The following is a 15265-nucleotide window of genomic DNA, read 5'->3' as shown; positions in this document are numbered from 1 at the left end:
GTATAACATTTTAAATTTTTAAAAAGAAACATTATTGAAATTTTATAAATAAAAGATGAGTTATTCATAAATCTTTAATGTTGGGTTTTGAAATTTGAACCTTCTAGCTGGTTTGAAAAATCAGACCTAATTTCAACCTTAATTTTCTTTTTATCAAAAAAAGTTTGAATAGTAAATAATGAGTTTGACTTATTATTTGGTTTAGCTATTCATAATCTACATGGTCATTTTGTTATAGTATAATTTAATATCTCAATATACCCATATGTGTACTTTGCTTAACAGATCAATGACAATGTGATCAATAACAAGGTTCTTCTTTCTTCATCCCACAAAATAACTTGGTTCTGGTTTTCCTTGAAAATTAAGAGATTACTTCAAAGGGCATATCCCAAATGAATTGATTCATCAACATGAGTATACAAATGGTAACTTTACAGAAGAATAAGAAGAGGTTGTTACAAGAATCAAGAGAACACGATGCAGTGAATTTCAGTTCAGGGTTATGTGCACCATAGAAGCGTCACACTGAAACCAACTTATAAAATTTCACAGTACAATATACCCTCTTACGCATTAAAACTTGTGTGGCTCAAAAATTCTGAATTGTAACCAAATGCCATTCTACGTAATAATCTTATTTCTGCGGATTGCTGCGTAGAATCCCCAACTCTCATTCCATTTGAAAGATCACTCGTAGCTAAACCATCAAAAGCTCTAACAACCTGACAAATGTGACGATGATGATGATGATGATGATTCAAGGAACAATTTGTTCAAAAATTGGTACATAACCAATAACACAACACAAAAACTTTCTGCTTCCCTTTCATTAATTACCTGTCCCATACGAGGTCTTCTGGCAGATGAATGTCTCACGCAAGCAGCAGCAACTTCAACCATGCAAATCATTTCACTTTCAACGTACCTTTTTCCTAGCTTTGGATCTTTCAAAATCTCAAATTCCTCACTCTCAAGTGCATCATTCAGCAAGGGTCGAGCCTGAAAAAAAATGGTATACCATCTTCATGAAAATTATTTGCATCTTCAACATTGGTTTGGGTGAAAATGCTGACTTTTCTTTTGCTATATATACTATAATGGTTGAGTCCACAATGAAAGTATGAAATTCTAGTGCTTATGTGGATTTTAAGCTTAATTTTGTACTTCACAAAATGAGATTTGTACGTAATGCTTACCCATTCAACTAGACTCTCTTCACCTGCTGGTTGAGATACATCCACTGGTTTCCTTCCAGTAATGAGCTCCAAAAGCATGACTCCAAAGGAGTATACATCTGACTTCTCTGTAAATTTACCACTTGATACATATTCAGGTGCAACATATCTTTAAGAGGGGAAAGCAAAAAAGGAATCATTGTTAGTATCTTTAGTTTCATGGTAAAATATTTGTGTTATTGTTTGAGCATTTTATATTATGAAATGAGTCATGAATCCGTTATCTGTACCCAGAGAAAATAGTAGACATGTTACTAACCCAAAAGTTCCCACCACATGTGTGGTTACATGTGAATTTGCATCAGCTGCTAATCTGGCTAGCCCAAAATCTGAGACCTATGTGAAACGAAAAAACATGACATAGCTTAGAATATCAATGTAGCAGATAATGTCCATCTTAGAATGAGAAGTGTAATAATAGCACAGACTCGAGCTTCGAAATTGTAGTCTAAAAGAATGTTTGCTGACTTGATATCCCTGTGAATAATCCTAGGATTGCCTGTGCAAAATATAACATTCATTAGCAGAAATAACAATGTTCGATAAAGTAAGTCACCGCTACCAATTCATATTAAAAGTCCCTAACTTCAATAACTGTTTCTAATTAACTGATTAAGAAGAAAGGAGAATAAGTTATATTTCTCCAGCACCCTTCTCTCATACCATGTAAGAAAATTTACAGTCACATTTTTCAGACAAATTCCTACGTAAGTTCAAGTCTCCTAAGAGCTTACAACAACAACAAACACAAAAACAAAAGATATTAATTGATAATTACAGTCTTCATGGAGATAAGCTATTCCTTTGGCTGCTCCAGCCGCAATTTTAACACGGTTTGTCCACTCCAGCACTGGCATACCTTCCCCTTAATTAAATCAGATTCACTTTCAGTAAGCACAGATTAAATAATTGAATCATAATGTGATGAAAAAACAGTCATCGATCACTCTGAAGTAGCTGTACCATGAAGATGAAAATAAAGGGTACTGTTGGGGACATAGTCATAGACAAGTAGTCTTTTGTTCTCTGAAATGCAGTATCCTACCAAGGAAACTAAATGTCGATGATGTATGCGGCTAATAATTTCCACTTCAGCTTTGAATTCTCTCTTTCCTTGACTTCCTGCAATTTGCAGTTGCTTAACTGCTACCTCTCTCCCATCTGGAAGTGATCCTTTATACACACAACCAAACCCTCCCTCACCCAAAAGATTTTGAGTTGAAAAATTGTTTGTGGCCTTCATTAGTTCTTCATACGCAAAGAATGACCTTGAATTTCCCATTCCTGATGGTGTATTAGCTCCAGAAGCTCTTTGCAAACGATGAGCTGAAGAACGGATCTTGAGAAAGGACAAATCTGAACAATGTATACAATTTAATTACTTTCATTATTGCCTTCAAGTTTGCAACAGGCATAACTTTAGATAATTTGAGGATGTTACATATTGCCCTCAAGTCCTCTACAATACTCATTCGTAGAAAGTAGTAAAAGTAGATAATTTTGATTCACTGAAGAACAACAATGCAAGTATTTACAGTTTTACCTGACTCAGATGTTGAGCCAAGAGGGGATGGGAACTCATAACCACCACTCTTAGAAATCCTTTTCTTTTGCCTCCTCAGGCACCAGATAGTAATGCCAATGAAGCCAAACAATACAATTGCTGTCACTATACCAACAAAAGCCACTGCACTAGTACCACCATCACTGCTTCCTGGGCCAGAATCTTTTGCTGATGGAGGTGGTGGAGCCAATGCAGAAGTGTGTGATGGCGTAGAATGAGAATCTAAAGGACTTGTCCTAGAAGGTGGAGGACGTGCACCAGGTGTAGCAGATGCTGCTGGAGAAGGAGAAGAACTCTGAGGAGGTGGCGGAGGGGAAGAAATTGACGCTGGTGGCAAACTTGACGATTGTGGTGATAGTGGTGGTGGTGGTAGAGAAGCCGGAGGTAAGGGCTGAGATGGTAATGGTGACGGTAATGGTGGTAGTGAAGTTGAATTGTAAGGTACTATGGGAGAAGATAACTGTGGTGGCGGTGCGGTGGTGAATGACGCCGGTGCCGGTGACGGTGACGGTGACGATGATGATGGGGTTGACATTGTATGAAGTAAATAGAACTAGGGTGTTTGTTTGAGGTGTGGTGTGTCATGTAACGTTCGCATAATGAGAAACTAAGGTTGGGGTTGGGAAAGTTTAGACAGCATGTGCATGTTGGGGTCAGATGATGAAGTTTAGACCTTAAGCGATGCCAAAGGAGGAAACTTAAGATGAAGAAAGTGGTAACTGTCAGTGTCACCAACCGAAACCAATGTTTCAAGACTCCCAACTCAACCGCCAGTTGCCAAACTATGATGTTCCACACTGATCTTGTATTACTGATAAACTAGGTTTACCCATTGCACCTTTGTGCATAAAACTGTGTTACAACAAAATGCAGATACAAGCAAAGCATTTGATGCTGATATAGAGTTCTAACCTTCAGGGATAGTGTATGTGACAATGCCACTGTGACAGAACCTAAAATCATCACAAAAAATCACCTTAGAACGGAAAGTGCTCAAGCTAAACACCTTTGTTTCTTAGATCAACAATGTTTTGGATATCTAATAAGTTTTTTTTTTTTTCGAGTAGAAAACAAATTGTTTAAGGTTTTAGTATTATCTTAATAGGTTATATATACTTCATGTTGGTTGGCTAAATTGAAACAGATATAATGTAATCAATTTAAAATGATGAAGAAAAAAATATGAATTAAGTTTCTTCTTTACCTAGAATAATTATATATGACAATATTATTATTATTATTATCATAAAATATTTTAAAAATATTTAAGTTGATATATGAAAGAGACAAAATGCAATTTGTTTTTAATTTTAATTCAAAATTTTGTAATTCATTTTCCATTTAAATAAAAAAATTATTAAGTATTCAAAAAAAAAAAATTGTATATGAAAACCTACTTGAATATTTTGTCCAACTGGTCTGCAAATTCCGGGAAACTATGGCATTAATAAATCACATGGACGAAGTTTCCTCTTTTGTCATTTGGTGAAGAACTATTTTCTGTGCAATATTTTCTTTCATAATCAATTCATTAATGTCTCATTTTCAGTTTTCCATTCTTCTAGTTTTTTTTTTTTTTTCTTGAAATTTGTCACCCTCAATTATGATCTTCATCGGGTGTTATGTAACTCTCACGTAAGATAAGTTCCCTCGTACATGCCACTGAGGTGAATAACACTCCTCAAAAATCATAAGTGAGCTTGAAGCAATTTATATACTATATAATTTAAATTGTATCATTATTTTAACTCACTGGATTTAAGCAGACACCCCTTAGTTTACGAAAAGTTCAATTTAAAAAAAAAATTGAAACACTTTTATAGATAAATAAATTTCAAATTCTTTATTCCACAAATTTAGCAATATGAATAAGTTTTTTAATTAATATTTACAATTAGATGCAAATATTAATTTGTATTTTCTTTTACAAATCCACGAGTTAAATTGAATTTACTTTGTACAATCCCAAGCATAAAATTGTAATCAATAATATTAAACTTTGTATATTTCAAAAACGATTTTATTCATTGTTGTTTTCTTTATAGACAATGAATAATATGTTTTTGTTTTTTCTTTTCTGAAAATAATCTTTTTCAGATGGTGTAGGACCGGTATAATAGGAAAGCCTCTTAAGTTCTTACAGTTTGTAAATGTTTATAGACATTCATAGCGTATCACAAGATCATTGGATGAGATTAATTAGAACTCTAAATGTATTAAGTAAAAAAAAATGAACTCTAAATGCACTAAGTAAAACAAAAAGAGTAAAAACATTTTCATGGCATTTTTTGTGTCGACTATGACATTAGTACGGTTCAATTATTTTCTGTTTATTTTATAACTAAAGTGACATAAATATAATTAAATTGAAAAATATATTAACAGAGTTAATTAGGAATTCACGCTAGGATGAAAATATAACATAACAGTTTAGTTTGTTATGTATCTTGTGAAATTTCTTTCCTTTATTTCTTTCAATTTTTTGTCGTCATGTTTTAGTTAATGGTTCATTTTCTTATCATAATTTTGAATTAATTTATCTGTTCTACCTCTTCCTCTTTGCCTACATGTGGTACTATCAATATTATTTCTCCAACTGTTGTTTTCACCTCTATTGAATTCTTGAGCTTGGAGTGTTTGGATAATTTGTTTGTCATCATATGGCTGCTAGTAATAGTTCTTCAACTAGTAATATTTCTCAATCATGGATTGTAATAATCCTAAATTGGTAAATAGTGATCAATCTTATAACCAAATAAAAATTATTATATTAAACATGATAATTTTTTTGCATTAATATAGGTCAAAATCATTGAGTGATTTTAGATAAAAATTTATTAAGCATGACAACCAATTTCAAGCATGAACAATAAAATCTAATTAAAAAAGTAAAGATGGAATATATATATATATATATATATATATATATATATCTATATATATATATATATAGATATATATATATATATATATAGATATATATATATATATATATATATATATATATATATATATATATATATATATATATATATATATATATATATATATATATAGATATATATTATTTTATTTTTATTTTTTTTTGTTTCGATACATCCAATAAGTCTTACATTGTTTAAGAGTCGAGGTCAATCCCAGTTTAAATACTCTCCTACCTCCTTTCATCCAAGGAAGGTGTTCAACTTTTGCATCTCTGTCCAATGTGAGACTCATAGTTGCATTCTCAACAATTTCCCCTTCAACGGTAAATCTCTTCCAAGATAATGAGTTTATAAGTCTTTATCCTTAATATTTGACTTGGACTCTCACTTGAATCATCATTGGAGAGACACAATACCAATGATACCTTTGCCTAACCTTAAGATAATATGTTTATAGATATTTTTTTTCTTATAAGATGCTCGAATGATGACTTTCTCTCCACTTTCTTTTCATCATAAGGGATTTACACCATCAAGAGGACTTAGACAATGTGACCCTTTAACATATTTTGTGTTTTTTAATAGTGACAAAAGGGTTGACAAGTATTGTTAGACAAGCCAATATGAAGTGACAAAAGAGGTAAAAGTGAATATGTTGTACTTCGCAAATGACGTGTCATTATTCCTCTATAAAATAGGTGTCAATAACATTGTGGTCATTAAGAGTATTTTGAGGTGCTTTGAACTTGCATCAAGTCTAAAGGTGAATTTCCATAAGAATAAGTTAAATTGCATAGTGATAGTAGAAGATGAGTTAAAAAGAAGTTATTACTATTAAATGTATGCATGTGTGATGTGCTATGTTTTTTATGATGCCCATAATAGATTTACATTGTTAATTTGACATAAATGTGATATCCTAAAAATATCAATCTGTTGCCACCCACGTTAGTTGACTAGGTTGCTAATATAGCTAACTACGCATATTCTGGAACTTGATGTTTGGACTCTGTTATAATATAGTTGACTAGCCAACTAATGTAGTCGACTAAGTTCGTGCCTGTAGCAGTTGTTACACAAAAACAGTTTCTGCACTTCCCGATAATCGACTAGCCAACTAATGTAGTCGACTAGGTTCGTGGCTGATTGCATCTGTTATATAAAAACAGTTTCTGCAATTTTTGAAGGAACTGAAAAACTAGAAGAAAGAAAGAGAAGTGCGAAACAGATTCTTGGAGCAATCTTGGAAGGTCTTCTTGAAGATTTCTATCAAAACACATTCATTGTTGACTTGGCAAGATGAAGAAATTTCAATCTTGGGAAATGTGTACTCAATCCATTTTGTAGTCTTTGTTTTTGTGTTTTGATACAATTCTGAAACTGTTTGTTTCTGTTTTTCTGTCCTTAGCAAGTGTGTGTTTGCCTTGCTGTTGTGTGGTTGTGCAAGTGTGTGGATGCCTTGCTTTTGTGTTCCTTTGTCTTAGAATTTAGATTTATCAAGTGTATTTGTAAGTCTTGAAATTCTTGTGATATAGTGAATATATCTAGTTGTGGTTTGTTAGATGAACTGGATGTAGATTCGTAAGAATCGAACCAGTATAAAAACTCTGTGTGCTTTATCTCTTTCTCTCTATATCTTGTTTTTGTATAAATGCTCCATACATTAAGCATCAAACCATACTATTTCAATTGATTCAAAAGCAAAGGTTATTACCAAAACAATTTCAAAAGTGCTAAAACTGGACAAAATTTGTTAATACCAATTCACCCCCCTCTTGGTTGTGAAATATTGGAGCATCAATTCTAACAGAAGTTACATTATTCTAAGTTGTGGATTGATGAAAGTACAATTCAAATGGGCTACCAGATAGATTAGGAAAGAGTGGATGGAGAAACAAAGAGATTAAAGAACTCATTCTTACAAAATTTCTTATGAATAAATATCCTATTATGATTTATGTATATTAGATTTATGAATTTTAATTTTTCATTATGATGTTTCTCTAAAATTAAATTTTTTCCAAACTAGTATAAACTCTAATTATGATTTTAATATTCTTTTTATGAAATTAACATAAACCCAATATATATATATATATATATATATATATATTTATTTATTTATTGAACAAACACAAATTCTCAAAATTTAACAATTTAGGATCAAACTAATTTAAAATCAAATTCCCCTGTATACTCTAGCTTCGTTGAGTAATGCTTTTTCAATACTTGACCCGAACATAAGAAATTATTTTTCATATTAATAACATAAGTATATGTTTGCTTGCCATTTTCTTTTTCTAATAAAAATTATGTCAATTCCTTCTACGAAAACAAAATTACTTACAAACTTCACCTTACTATTGACATTTTCATCACATTCAACAAATCAATTCTTCAACTCAACTCATGTACCTTAATCAAGATACTAAAATAAACATTTAATTCTTGTTATTATAATCATGAGTGCTAATATAATGTTCGGGTAACGTTACTCAATAAAGCTAGTATGTAGGGGAATTTGATTTTGTTTGATATCAAGAGGAAACTAATATTAAAAGTTCCTGTAAAAGCAACACATTTAATATTGACATCCAAACTTGCCAATATAAGTATTTTGTAACAATTGTAAAATATGAAAAATGTCATGGCATCTGAGATATGATCATTTAAGTTGGAGAAATCTTGAAGAAATGAGTAAAAAAAAATAAAATTGGTGCATGGATTACTAATAAACAACAACCAAATGACTGTGTTCAAGGTCGATCCAAAACTTATAATCCATTAAAGTTAATGTAGTTTGATGTATGTGGACTTATGAATGTTGCAATGTTAGAAGCAATTTAATTTTTTGTGTATGATTATAGACAAAAATCACAGGTACACATAAAAAAAGAAGGCTATGATATCATGCTAGATTTGAGTTTAAAATCAATACTAGATGTACAATGTGCATTTAAGGTAAGTTATTTGGTTTCAAGTATTAAATTGCTAAACTTAATGCTGAGATCTACTTAAAATTAAGTTGTTTATTATTAATTCTTATAAATGATGGAATATGTACTTGTTTATTTGAGGCCTCAGATTATTTACTACATGATTTTGGTGAGAATTCATATCATAATTGTTCATTGAATAATCAAATACATGTTAAGTAAGAACCCTTCCGCTTTTGCTTTTTCTACTTCCGCCTTTCTTAGTTTTGTTACCTTTTTAATTCTTTTATTAAAATCTCAATTCAATTCAAGCAATTACAATAATAAAAAAACTACAGAAGTGTAATATTAATATATATTTGGCTCAAATATCTATGTATGCAACCGCAAAATTTTAATTGGAATAATGTAAAATATAAAAGTATATTATCAAAGTGATGTAAATATAAATTATATGTATATATTTTAATTGGAATAAAAATTACACTGAAACCTCTCAGTTTTTTTTTTCTGGGTCATTTTCTAATAATCTGAGAGTTTTTATAAGGAAGAAAAATTTTATATATATATATATATATATATATATATATATATATATATATATATATATATATATATATATATATATATGAACAAAAAAAATTAGAAACTTAAAATAACCATCAAATTATTAATTAAATTAACAGTTTTATCAATAAATTGTATACAGTAATAATGCAATTTTTTTTTCAAGACTTTGAATATACTTTCTACCTTATTTGGGCAATTGTGTACAATTTATAATGCAAGTGAGGTGCCATATAATATTTAAGAAACTAACACAAAAATATTTATATAACATAACACGAATTCACTAACCTGAAAATAAGCTTCAGAAATTCAGATTAATAAAATAAGTTCACATTTCTAATATATTCATATAAATTTCAACTATTATTGACGTAAACATATTATTCAAATCTTCTTTTACAAAAACAATTACACTTTTTAAGATTCAAAATGGTTACCTAAACCTAAAGAGGAAATGAAGAGGCAGCAGTAAGGACGGTTAAGGCGTGAGCAGCACGTAACAGGTATTATCCTGAGGGTGCAATATAAAAGCCCCAAGTCCTCCCAAATCGCATCTTCTTCTTACCATTTCTCATTCCTCACCTCTTACTTCCAAGGAGCTTCCCATTTTTCATTTCGCTGGTCACTTTCTTCTCTCTGCATTTTCATCCAATTGTTTTCTCTATACTTGTCTTCTTCATTGTATTTTATGCATATTCCAACTTTCTGTAGTCTATATACTTCAATGTTGTTTCGATGCTGCTCACTCTGCTCAGTATGAGTATTGTATGCTCCGTTTTTTTTTTTTTTGTGTGTGGTAAAGTTATTACAGCTTGTTAATCTTAGTGGTTTGGTTTGCTATAATACTTTTTGCATCTTTTTTTTTTCTTGTATTTATTTTTTTACTTGATAGTTTTCAGCTGTTGCGTTTGTGTTTGTTCAGATTTATCTCTTATACAGTGTTAAGTTTTCAGTTTCATATTTCAGAGAATCTTCTAATATCTTATTTGTCAAGTAATGGAGGATTTGATTGCATGAAGTATGATGTATTGTGATAAAAGTTCTGTTAGAGTTTAGTGTTTGTCCCAGATCTGAATGTGATATTTAATAATCTGTCTGCGGAGCGAATGAACGGCATTCACTGGATTTGTATTTGTTTTTCAGGTGAGGAACGGAACTGTAATGTCTCACAGCAGTTCTGATGAGGATACTGATATTAGTGAATCTGAAATTAGTGAGTATGAAGATAAGAGTTACGAAGAACTGAAGAATGGAGTACAGAATGTGAAAACCTGGAATGGGAATGGGACTTTCGTATGTCCGTACTGTCCTAGAAAGAGGAAACAGGATTATGTGTACAAGGAGCTCCTTCAACATGCTTCTGGAGTGGGTCAGAGCAGTTCAAAGAAGAGAAAAGCAAGAGACAAGGCTAATCATTTGGCTTTAGTGAAGTATTTGGAAAAGGATCTCATGGATGTTGATGTTCCAGCAAAAGATTCAAAACCGACAGATGAAAGTGATCCTTCTGTTTATTCTGATGAGCAATTTGTGTGGCCTTGGATTGGAATTGTTGTTAACATTCCAACTAGGCGGACAGTAGATGGACGATGTACTGGGGAAAGTGGTTCCAGGTTGAGGGATGAGTACAGAAGCAGGGGTTTCAATCCCGTTCGAGTCAATGGTCTATGGAATCACCGGGGTCACTCGGGAACTGCCCTTGTGGAATTTTGTAAAGACTGGCAAGGCTTACAAAATGCTTTGGCATTTGAAAGGGCATATGAATTAGATCATCATGGCAAACGGGATTGGTTTGCTAATTCTGAGCCGAAGTGTGGCCTTTATGCATGGGTTGCTCGAGCAGATGACTACAAAATGAACAATATTTATGGAGAACATATGCAAACGATGGGTGATGTCAAAACCATATCTGAGCTTATAGAAGAAGAAACTCGAAGGCAGGATAAACTTGTCTCTAATTTGACTAATATTATTCAGGTCAAGAACCAGCACTTAAAAGAGATCGAAGTGAGATGCAATGAGACGACACACAAAATAGACTTGGTGATGATGGAAAAAGATAAACTCGTTCAAGATTATAATGCTGGTATATATTTTTTTTGAGCCTTAGGACCTAATACGCATATACTACTTGAACCATTGTAGTGGTTGGCACCATAATATTTACCATTGATATATTAATTTCTTAATATTATTGTGCTGGAATACAATTTTATATTTTAACATTTGATTATTATTTAAAATGCTGCTGATCTGTGCTGACACCACTGTTTTATGCTATGATTCCTTGTCTTAAGCGACAAAGAAAATACAGTCAAGTGCAATGGATATTCTCAAAAAGATTTCAATCGATCATGAAAAGCTTAAATTGCAACTAGAATCTCAGAAAAATGAGCTTGAGCAGCGGAAAATCGAATTAGAAAACCGTGAGGCAGATAATGAAAGTGAAAGAAGAAGGCTGGAAGAAGAAATCAGGGAGGTATAGTTTTTTTTATTTCTTATTTTGCTACATCTCTTATATTATACTATGATTGAAATTCATGTGAAATTAAGATTGAAGAAATAATATTATTTGTTTTTGGTAGATAGGTTTTTCTGGTTGATGTTTAGATTTTTCAGAGCTTTCAAGGAGGACGTAGTTACCATGGTCAATAATTTATCAGATTTTACTTATTGGGTTTAGTGATTGAAAATTGATAGGTTGCAAAATTGTTTTCAAATGAATTTGTGGATAATGAATTCTGACAACACTGGGAACATAAGGAATCTGTTTTCTATATGTGATTCATGCTGATAAAGGCCCTGAATCCAAAACATGCTAATGTCTGGATTGCTGGTGTGTTTAATTTTAAAGTATACTATTTAATGATTCAATCCTTGATGGCAATTCGTAATTTGTGTGTCCGTAATTTTGATCTAGGATGTGATCGTGTGCCTTCTTAAGTCACAAACACATGACATTACACTGTAGATTTGATGATCCTGATATCTAGCGGTAATTGCGAAGTATTTGTAATAACTAAAATTATGAGATCCATTCAGTGGTCATGTACCAAGGCCAAACATTATTGAGATGATATGTAAGGAAGCGACAGAGGATAAGAGTGATCAATCTAGAGTTGTACGCCATAGATATTCATGGAATGGGTTTTCTGTTTTTCCATTAATTTTGTTTATTTCCCATTAATGATTTTCCTCAAGGACTGTGTCTAAATCAATTTTTTTTTTACATAACCTGTGTTTTTTCTGTGCTTTTGAAATCATCTAAAATAATATTGAACTTGTGGAAGACTTTGTTTAACACTGCCGGCATTTATTGTTGGACTTGCAGAATGCCATGAAAAATAGCTCTCTTCATATGGCTACTCTGGAGCACAAAAAAGCAGATGAAAATGTTATGAAATTGGCAGAAGATCAGAGGGTGTGTTACCTATAAACTTTGTTAATAACTTAACATATATGAGTGTGTCAGCACCATGGGATAGTATTAATGCTATTTAAATACCTATTTATTCAGAGACAAAAAGAACAGCTCCATGCTAAAATCCTTCACCTTCAAAAGCAACTTGATAAGAAACAAGAACTGGAGTTGGAGATTCAGCGATTAAAGGGCTCATTAAATGTGTTGAAGTACATGGAAAATGATGATGATGGTGCAGAGGTTCTGAAGAAGGTAGATTCTTTACAAAAGGATTTAAGAGACAAGGAACAGTCACTTGAAGATTTAGATGAGTTGAATCAAGCACTAATTATTAAAGAGCGTGTGAGTAATGATGAGCTGCAGGAAGCCCGACAAGCACTGGTTAATGTAAGATGTTTTTTCAAATATATCTTTCTACTGATTCTTCAGACAAATTTGATGTAGCATCTCAATGCGGTCCATTCCAGTATCATTATTAATTCAGTTGGCTTAGGGCTGGGGGTGTTTTTATGAATTAATTACTTGTCTGTCTAAGGTGTCGTATTAATTGAAATACATGTGTTCTTATACACACTAAATGTATATTTTTGTAGAGCATTCCACTTTTTTCTATCTGTTTAACTGTGGTGTTAGCTTTTATGGTTCATGGCAAGGTAACTGAGTGATTTGAGTAAAATTAAAATCTTATCATTTTATTCCATCAAATAGACTCATAAATACTTTAATGCTTTTCCCATTCATTACTTCATCTAATTATGCAGACGAAACCTAACTGCTATTATGTGGATATTCTCTGCTTATATGTTTCATTACTTTTATTGTGGGTGTTTTTTGTGAAAATGTTTTGCAATTCTTGAGCTTTCTTGGTATTGCTTCTCAAGATTTAATAACAATATTTTGTCTCGCTGGCAGGGTGTTAAACAACTATCATCTCTTGGAAACATCCGTTTGAAGAGAATGGGAGAACTTGACACTACGCCATTCTTTGAAGCAATTAAGAAAAGATATAATAGGAAGGAAGTTGAAGAGAGAGTTTTAGAACTGTGCTCATTGTGGGAAGAGCATCTAACGAACCCAGATTGGCATCCATTCAAAGTTATTATGGTTGAAGGGAAAGAAAAGGTGCCTGTTAAACATATAGATCTCCTGAAATTATCTTGGAGTCGACGTGCTTCATTGCATGTCACACCTGATCAAACTTGGTTCACTCTATTATTTATTTACGAGCCTATAAATATTTTGATGGTCTTCATACTCTAGATTAGACTAGTTTGTCTTTCTGAATCTTAAATTATTTAGCCTATTATTATTAACTTCAGCGTGTGTTTGGAAGTTGGGTTTTGGTGGGGATGGTGATTTTTTCTTGATAAATATTCTTTGATTTATTGGACGAACACTTGCACTTTATAATCCAACTTATACATTTTTCATTTCAGGAAATTATTGAAGATGACGATGAAAAGCTGAAAAATTTGAAAAAGGAGTGGGGTGAAGGGGCATATAAAGCAGTGGTACAGGCATTGTCAGAGATAAATGAATATAATCCTAGTGGGCGATACGTAACCACAGTAGTATGGAACTATAAAGAGGGAAGGAGAGCAACTCTGAAAGAAGGAGTACAACTTCTGTTGAATCAATGGAGGAAAATGAGGAATGGAAGAAAATGAGGAAGGTTTCCAGATAGGTTATTGCATGTGTTTTCAACTATATATGGCTTTAGCTGAATTTTACAAAGAAAAAAATTGACCCAAACGCACTTTGTCTCAATACTTTCACAAATATACACATTTGATCTCTATAAGGTTTTAATGGCAATTTGGTCTTCCATTTTTCACAATTTTGGTCTCATGTTCATATATAATCTAATTGCTTTCAAGAAATGATACATATATGTAACATTCGTAGGTATTAATTTTCGGTTGAAGTATTCATCAAATTCTTTTCTCAGATGAAGAAATTTGAATGTGTTCCTTTGAATTTATCTAATGTTTAAATATCAATCTCTTTAAATGAAAAACATTGTTACATATAGAGATTTCTTAAAAAAAAGTTCAAAGATTTGTCCAAGTAATTAATTGTACCTCTTAGTTCAGGTACATTTATTAGTACCTATCTGTTAACATTTGGAGGAACACCGTTACACCGATGGATGGAGTGCGATATATGCTCATCTAGTGGAAGGTCGTCTGGTGAGTTAAAATATTTTTATTACGAGATAGTACGTTTAATATGATTTCAGGAAAGTTTATTATTACATCCATGTAGTAGTATAATAGTAATAGATGTGGTGTGTAACATGTGATAAGAAGTTGAAGCTGATCAAAGTGAAAAATGGGTGTTAAATTGTGATGGAGCATTCATTATTTGAAAGGCTAATAATCATTAGGTTGTAATCTATGTAGTTATTTTTGCAACTTGTGTAGGGTAGAATAGAAAATTCATACTGAATTTGTTGATGAATGTTTTACATGTTTTCCTAAAATGTTCTGAAGCGAAAGTTATAACTTTAGATTCAAATGAATATTGTTTGTGGTCTAATTTGTTAGACAATGAGTTGGTCACTCAAAGAATAATATTAAATATTATGTAAGAGATTATTGCTTAAACGTCTAACT

At 31.9% G+C, this 15265-nt stretch overlaps 2 protein-coding genes across 2 annotated transcripts; one reads left to right on the top strand and one right to left on the bottom strand.

The window, feature by feature from the left end:
• Positions 1-353: 353 nt before the first annotated feature.
• Positions 354-3700, bottom strand: LOC114179404 (proline-rich receptor-like protein kinase PERK9). The gene is made up of 8 exons (XM_028065739.1): positions 2782-3700; positions 2202-2594; positions 2017-2103; positions 1667-1737; positions 1498-1574; positions 1200-1347; positions 841-1002; positions 354-725 (listed from the first exon to the last, which is right to left on the bottom strand). Exons 1-8 carry the CDS (start codon positions 3335-3337, stop codon positions 570-572), a joined length of 1650 nt encoding a protein of 549 aa, XP_027921540.1. The 5' UTR covers positions 3338-3700; the 3' UTR covers positions 354-569.
• Positions 3701-9792: 6092 nt separating this feature from the next.
• On the top strand, positions 9793-14455 carry LOC114179646 (protein INVOLVED IN DE NOVO 2-like). Its single transcript, XM_028066059.1, has 7 exons — positions 9793-9853; positions 10376-11315; positions 11527-11708; positions 12561-12650; positions 12747-13037; positions 13563-13772; positions 14087-14455. Exons 2-7 carry the CDS (start codon positions 10394-10396, stop codon positions 14315-14317), a joined length of 1926 nt encoding a protein of 641 aa, XP_027921860.1. The 5' UTR covers positions 9793-9853; positions 10376-10393; the 3' UTR covers positions 14318-14455.
• Positions 14456-15265: the final 810 nt, after the last annotated feature.

The sequence above is a fragment of the Vigna unguiculata genome, chromosome 3 (genome assembly GCF_004118075.2).
Source record: "Vigna unguiculata cultivar IT97K-499-35 chromosome 3, ASM411807v1, whole genome shotgun sequence".
NCBI classification, from domain to species: domain Eukaryota; kingdom Viridiplantae; phylum Streptophyta; class Magnoliopsida; order Fabales; family Fabaceae; genus Vigna; species Vigna unguiculata.
Note: the sequence above shows the minus strand (reverse complement) of the source record. Positions and strands in the feature narration are given on the sequence as shown.

Excerpts from the sequence above, each read along its gene's own strand:
- LOC114179646 (XM_028066059.1), top strand. The coding sequence starts at position 10,394 with ATGTCTCACAGCAGTTCTGATGAGGATACTGATATTAGTGAATCTGAA. Across the intron at positions 11,709-12,560 it reads TGGAAGAAGAAATCAGGGAG|AATGCCATGAAAAATAGCTC; the intron begins GTATAGTTTTTT and ends TTGGACTTGCAG. Across the intron at positions 13,773-14,086 it reads TGGTTGAAGGGAAAGAAAAG|GAAATTATTGAAGATGACGA; the intron begins GTGCCTGTTAAA and ends TTTTCATTTCAG.
- LOC114179404 (XM_028065739.1), bottom strand. The coding sequence starts at position 3,337 with ATGTCAACCCCATCATCATCGTCACCGTCACCGTCACCGGCACCGGCG. Across the intron at positions 1,348-1,497 it reads CATGTGGTGGGAACTTTTGG|ATATGTTGCACCTGAATATG; the intron begins GTTAGTAACATG and ends CCCCTCTTAAAG. Across the intron at positions 1,003-1,199 it reads AAGAGAGTCTAGTTGAATGG|GCTCGACCCTTGCTGAATGA; the intron begins GTAAGCATTACG and ends ATTTTTTTTCAG.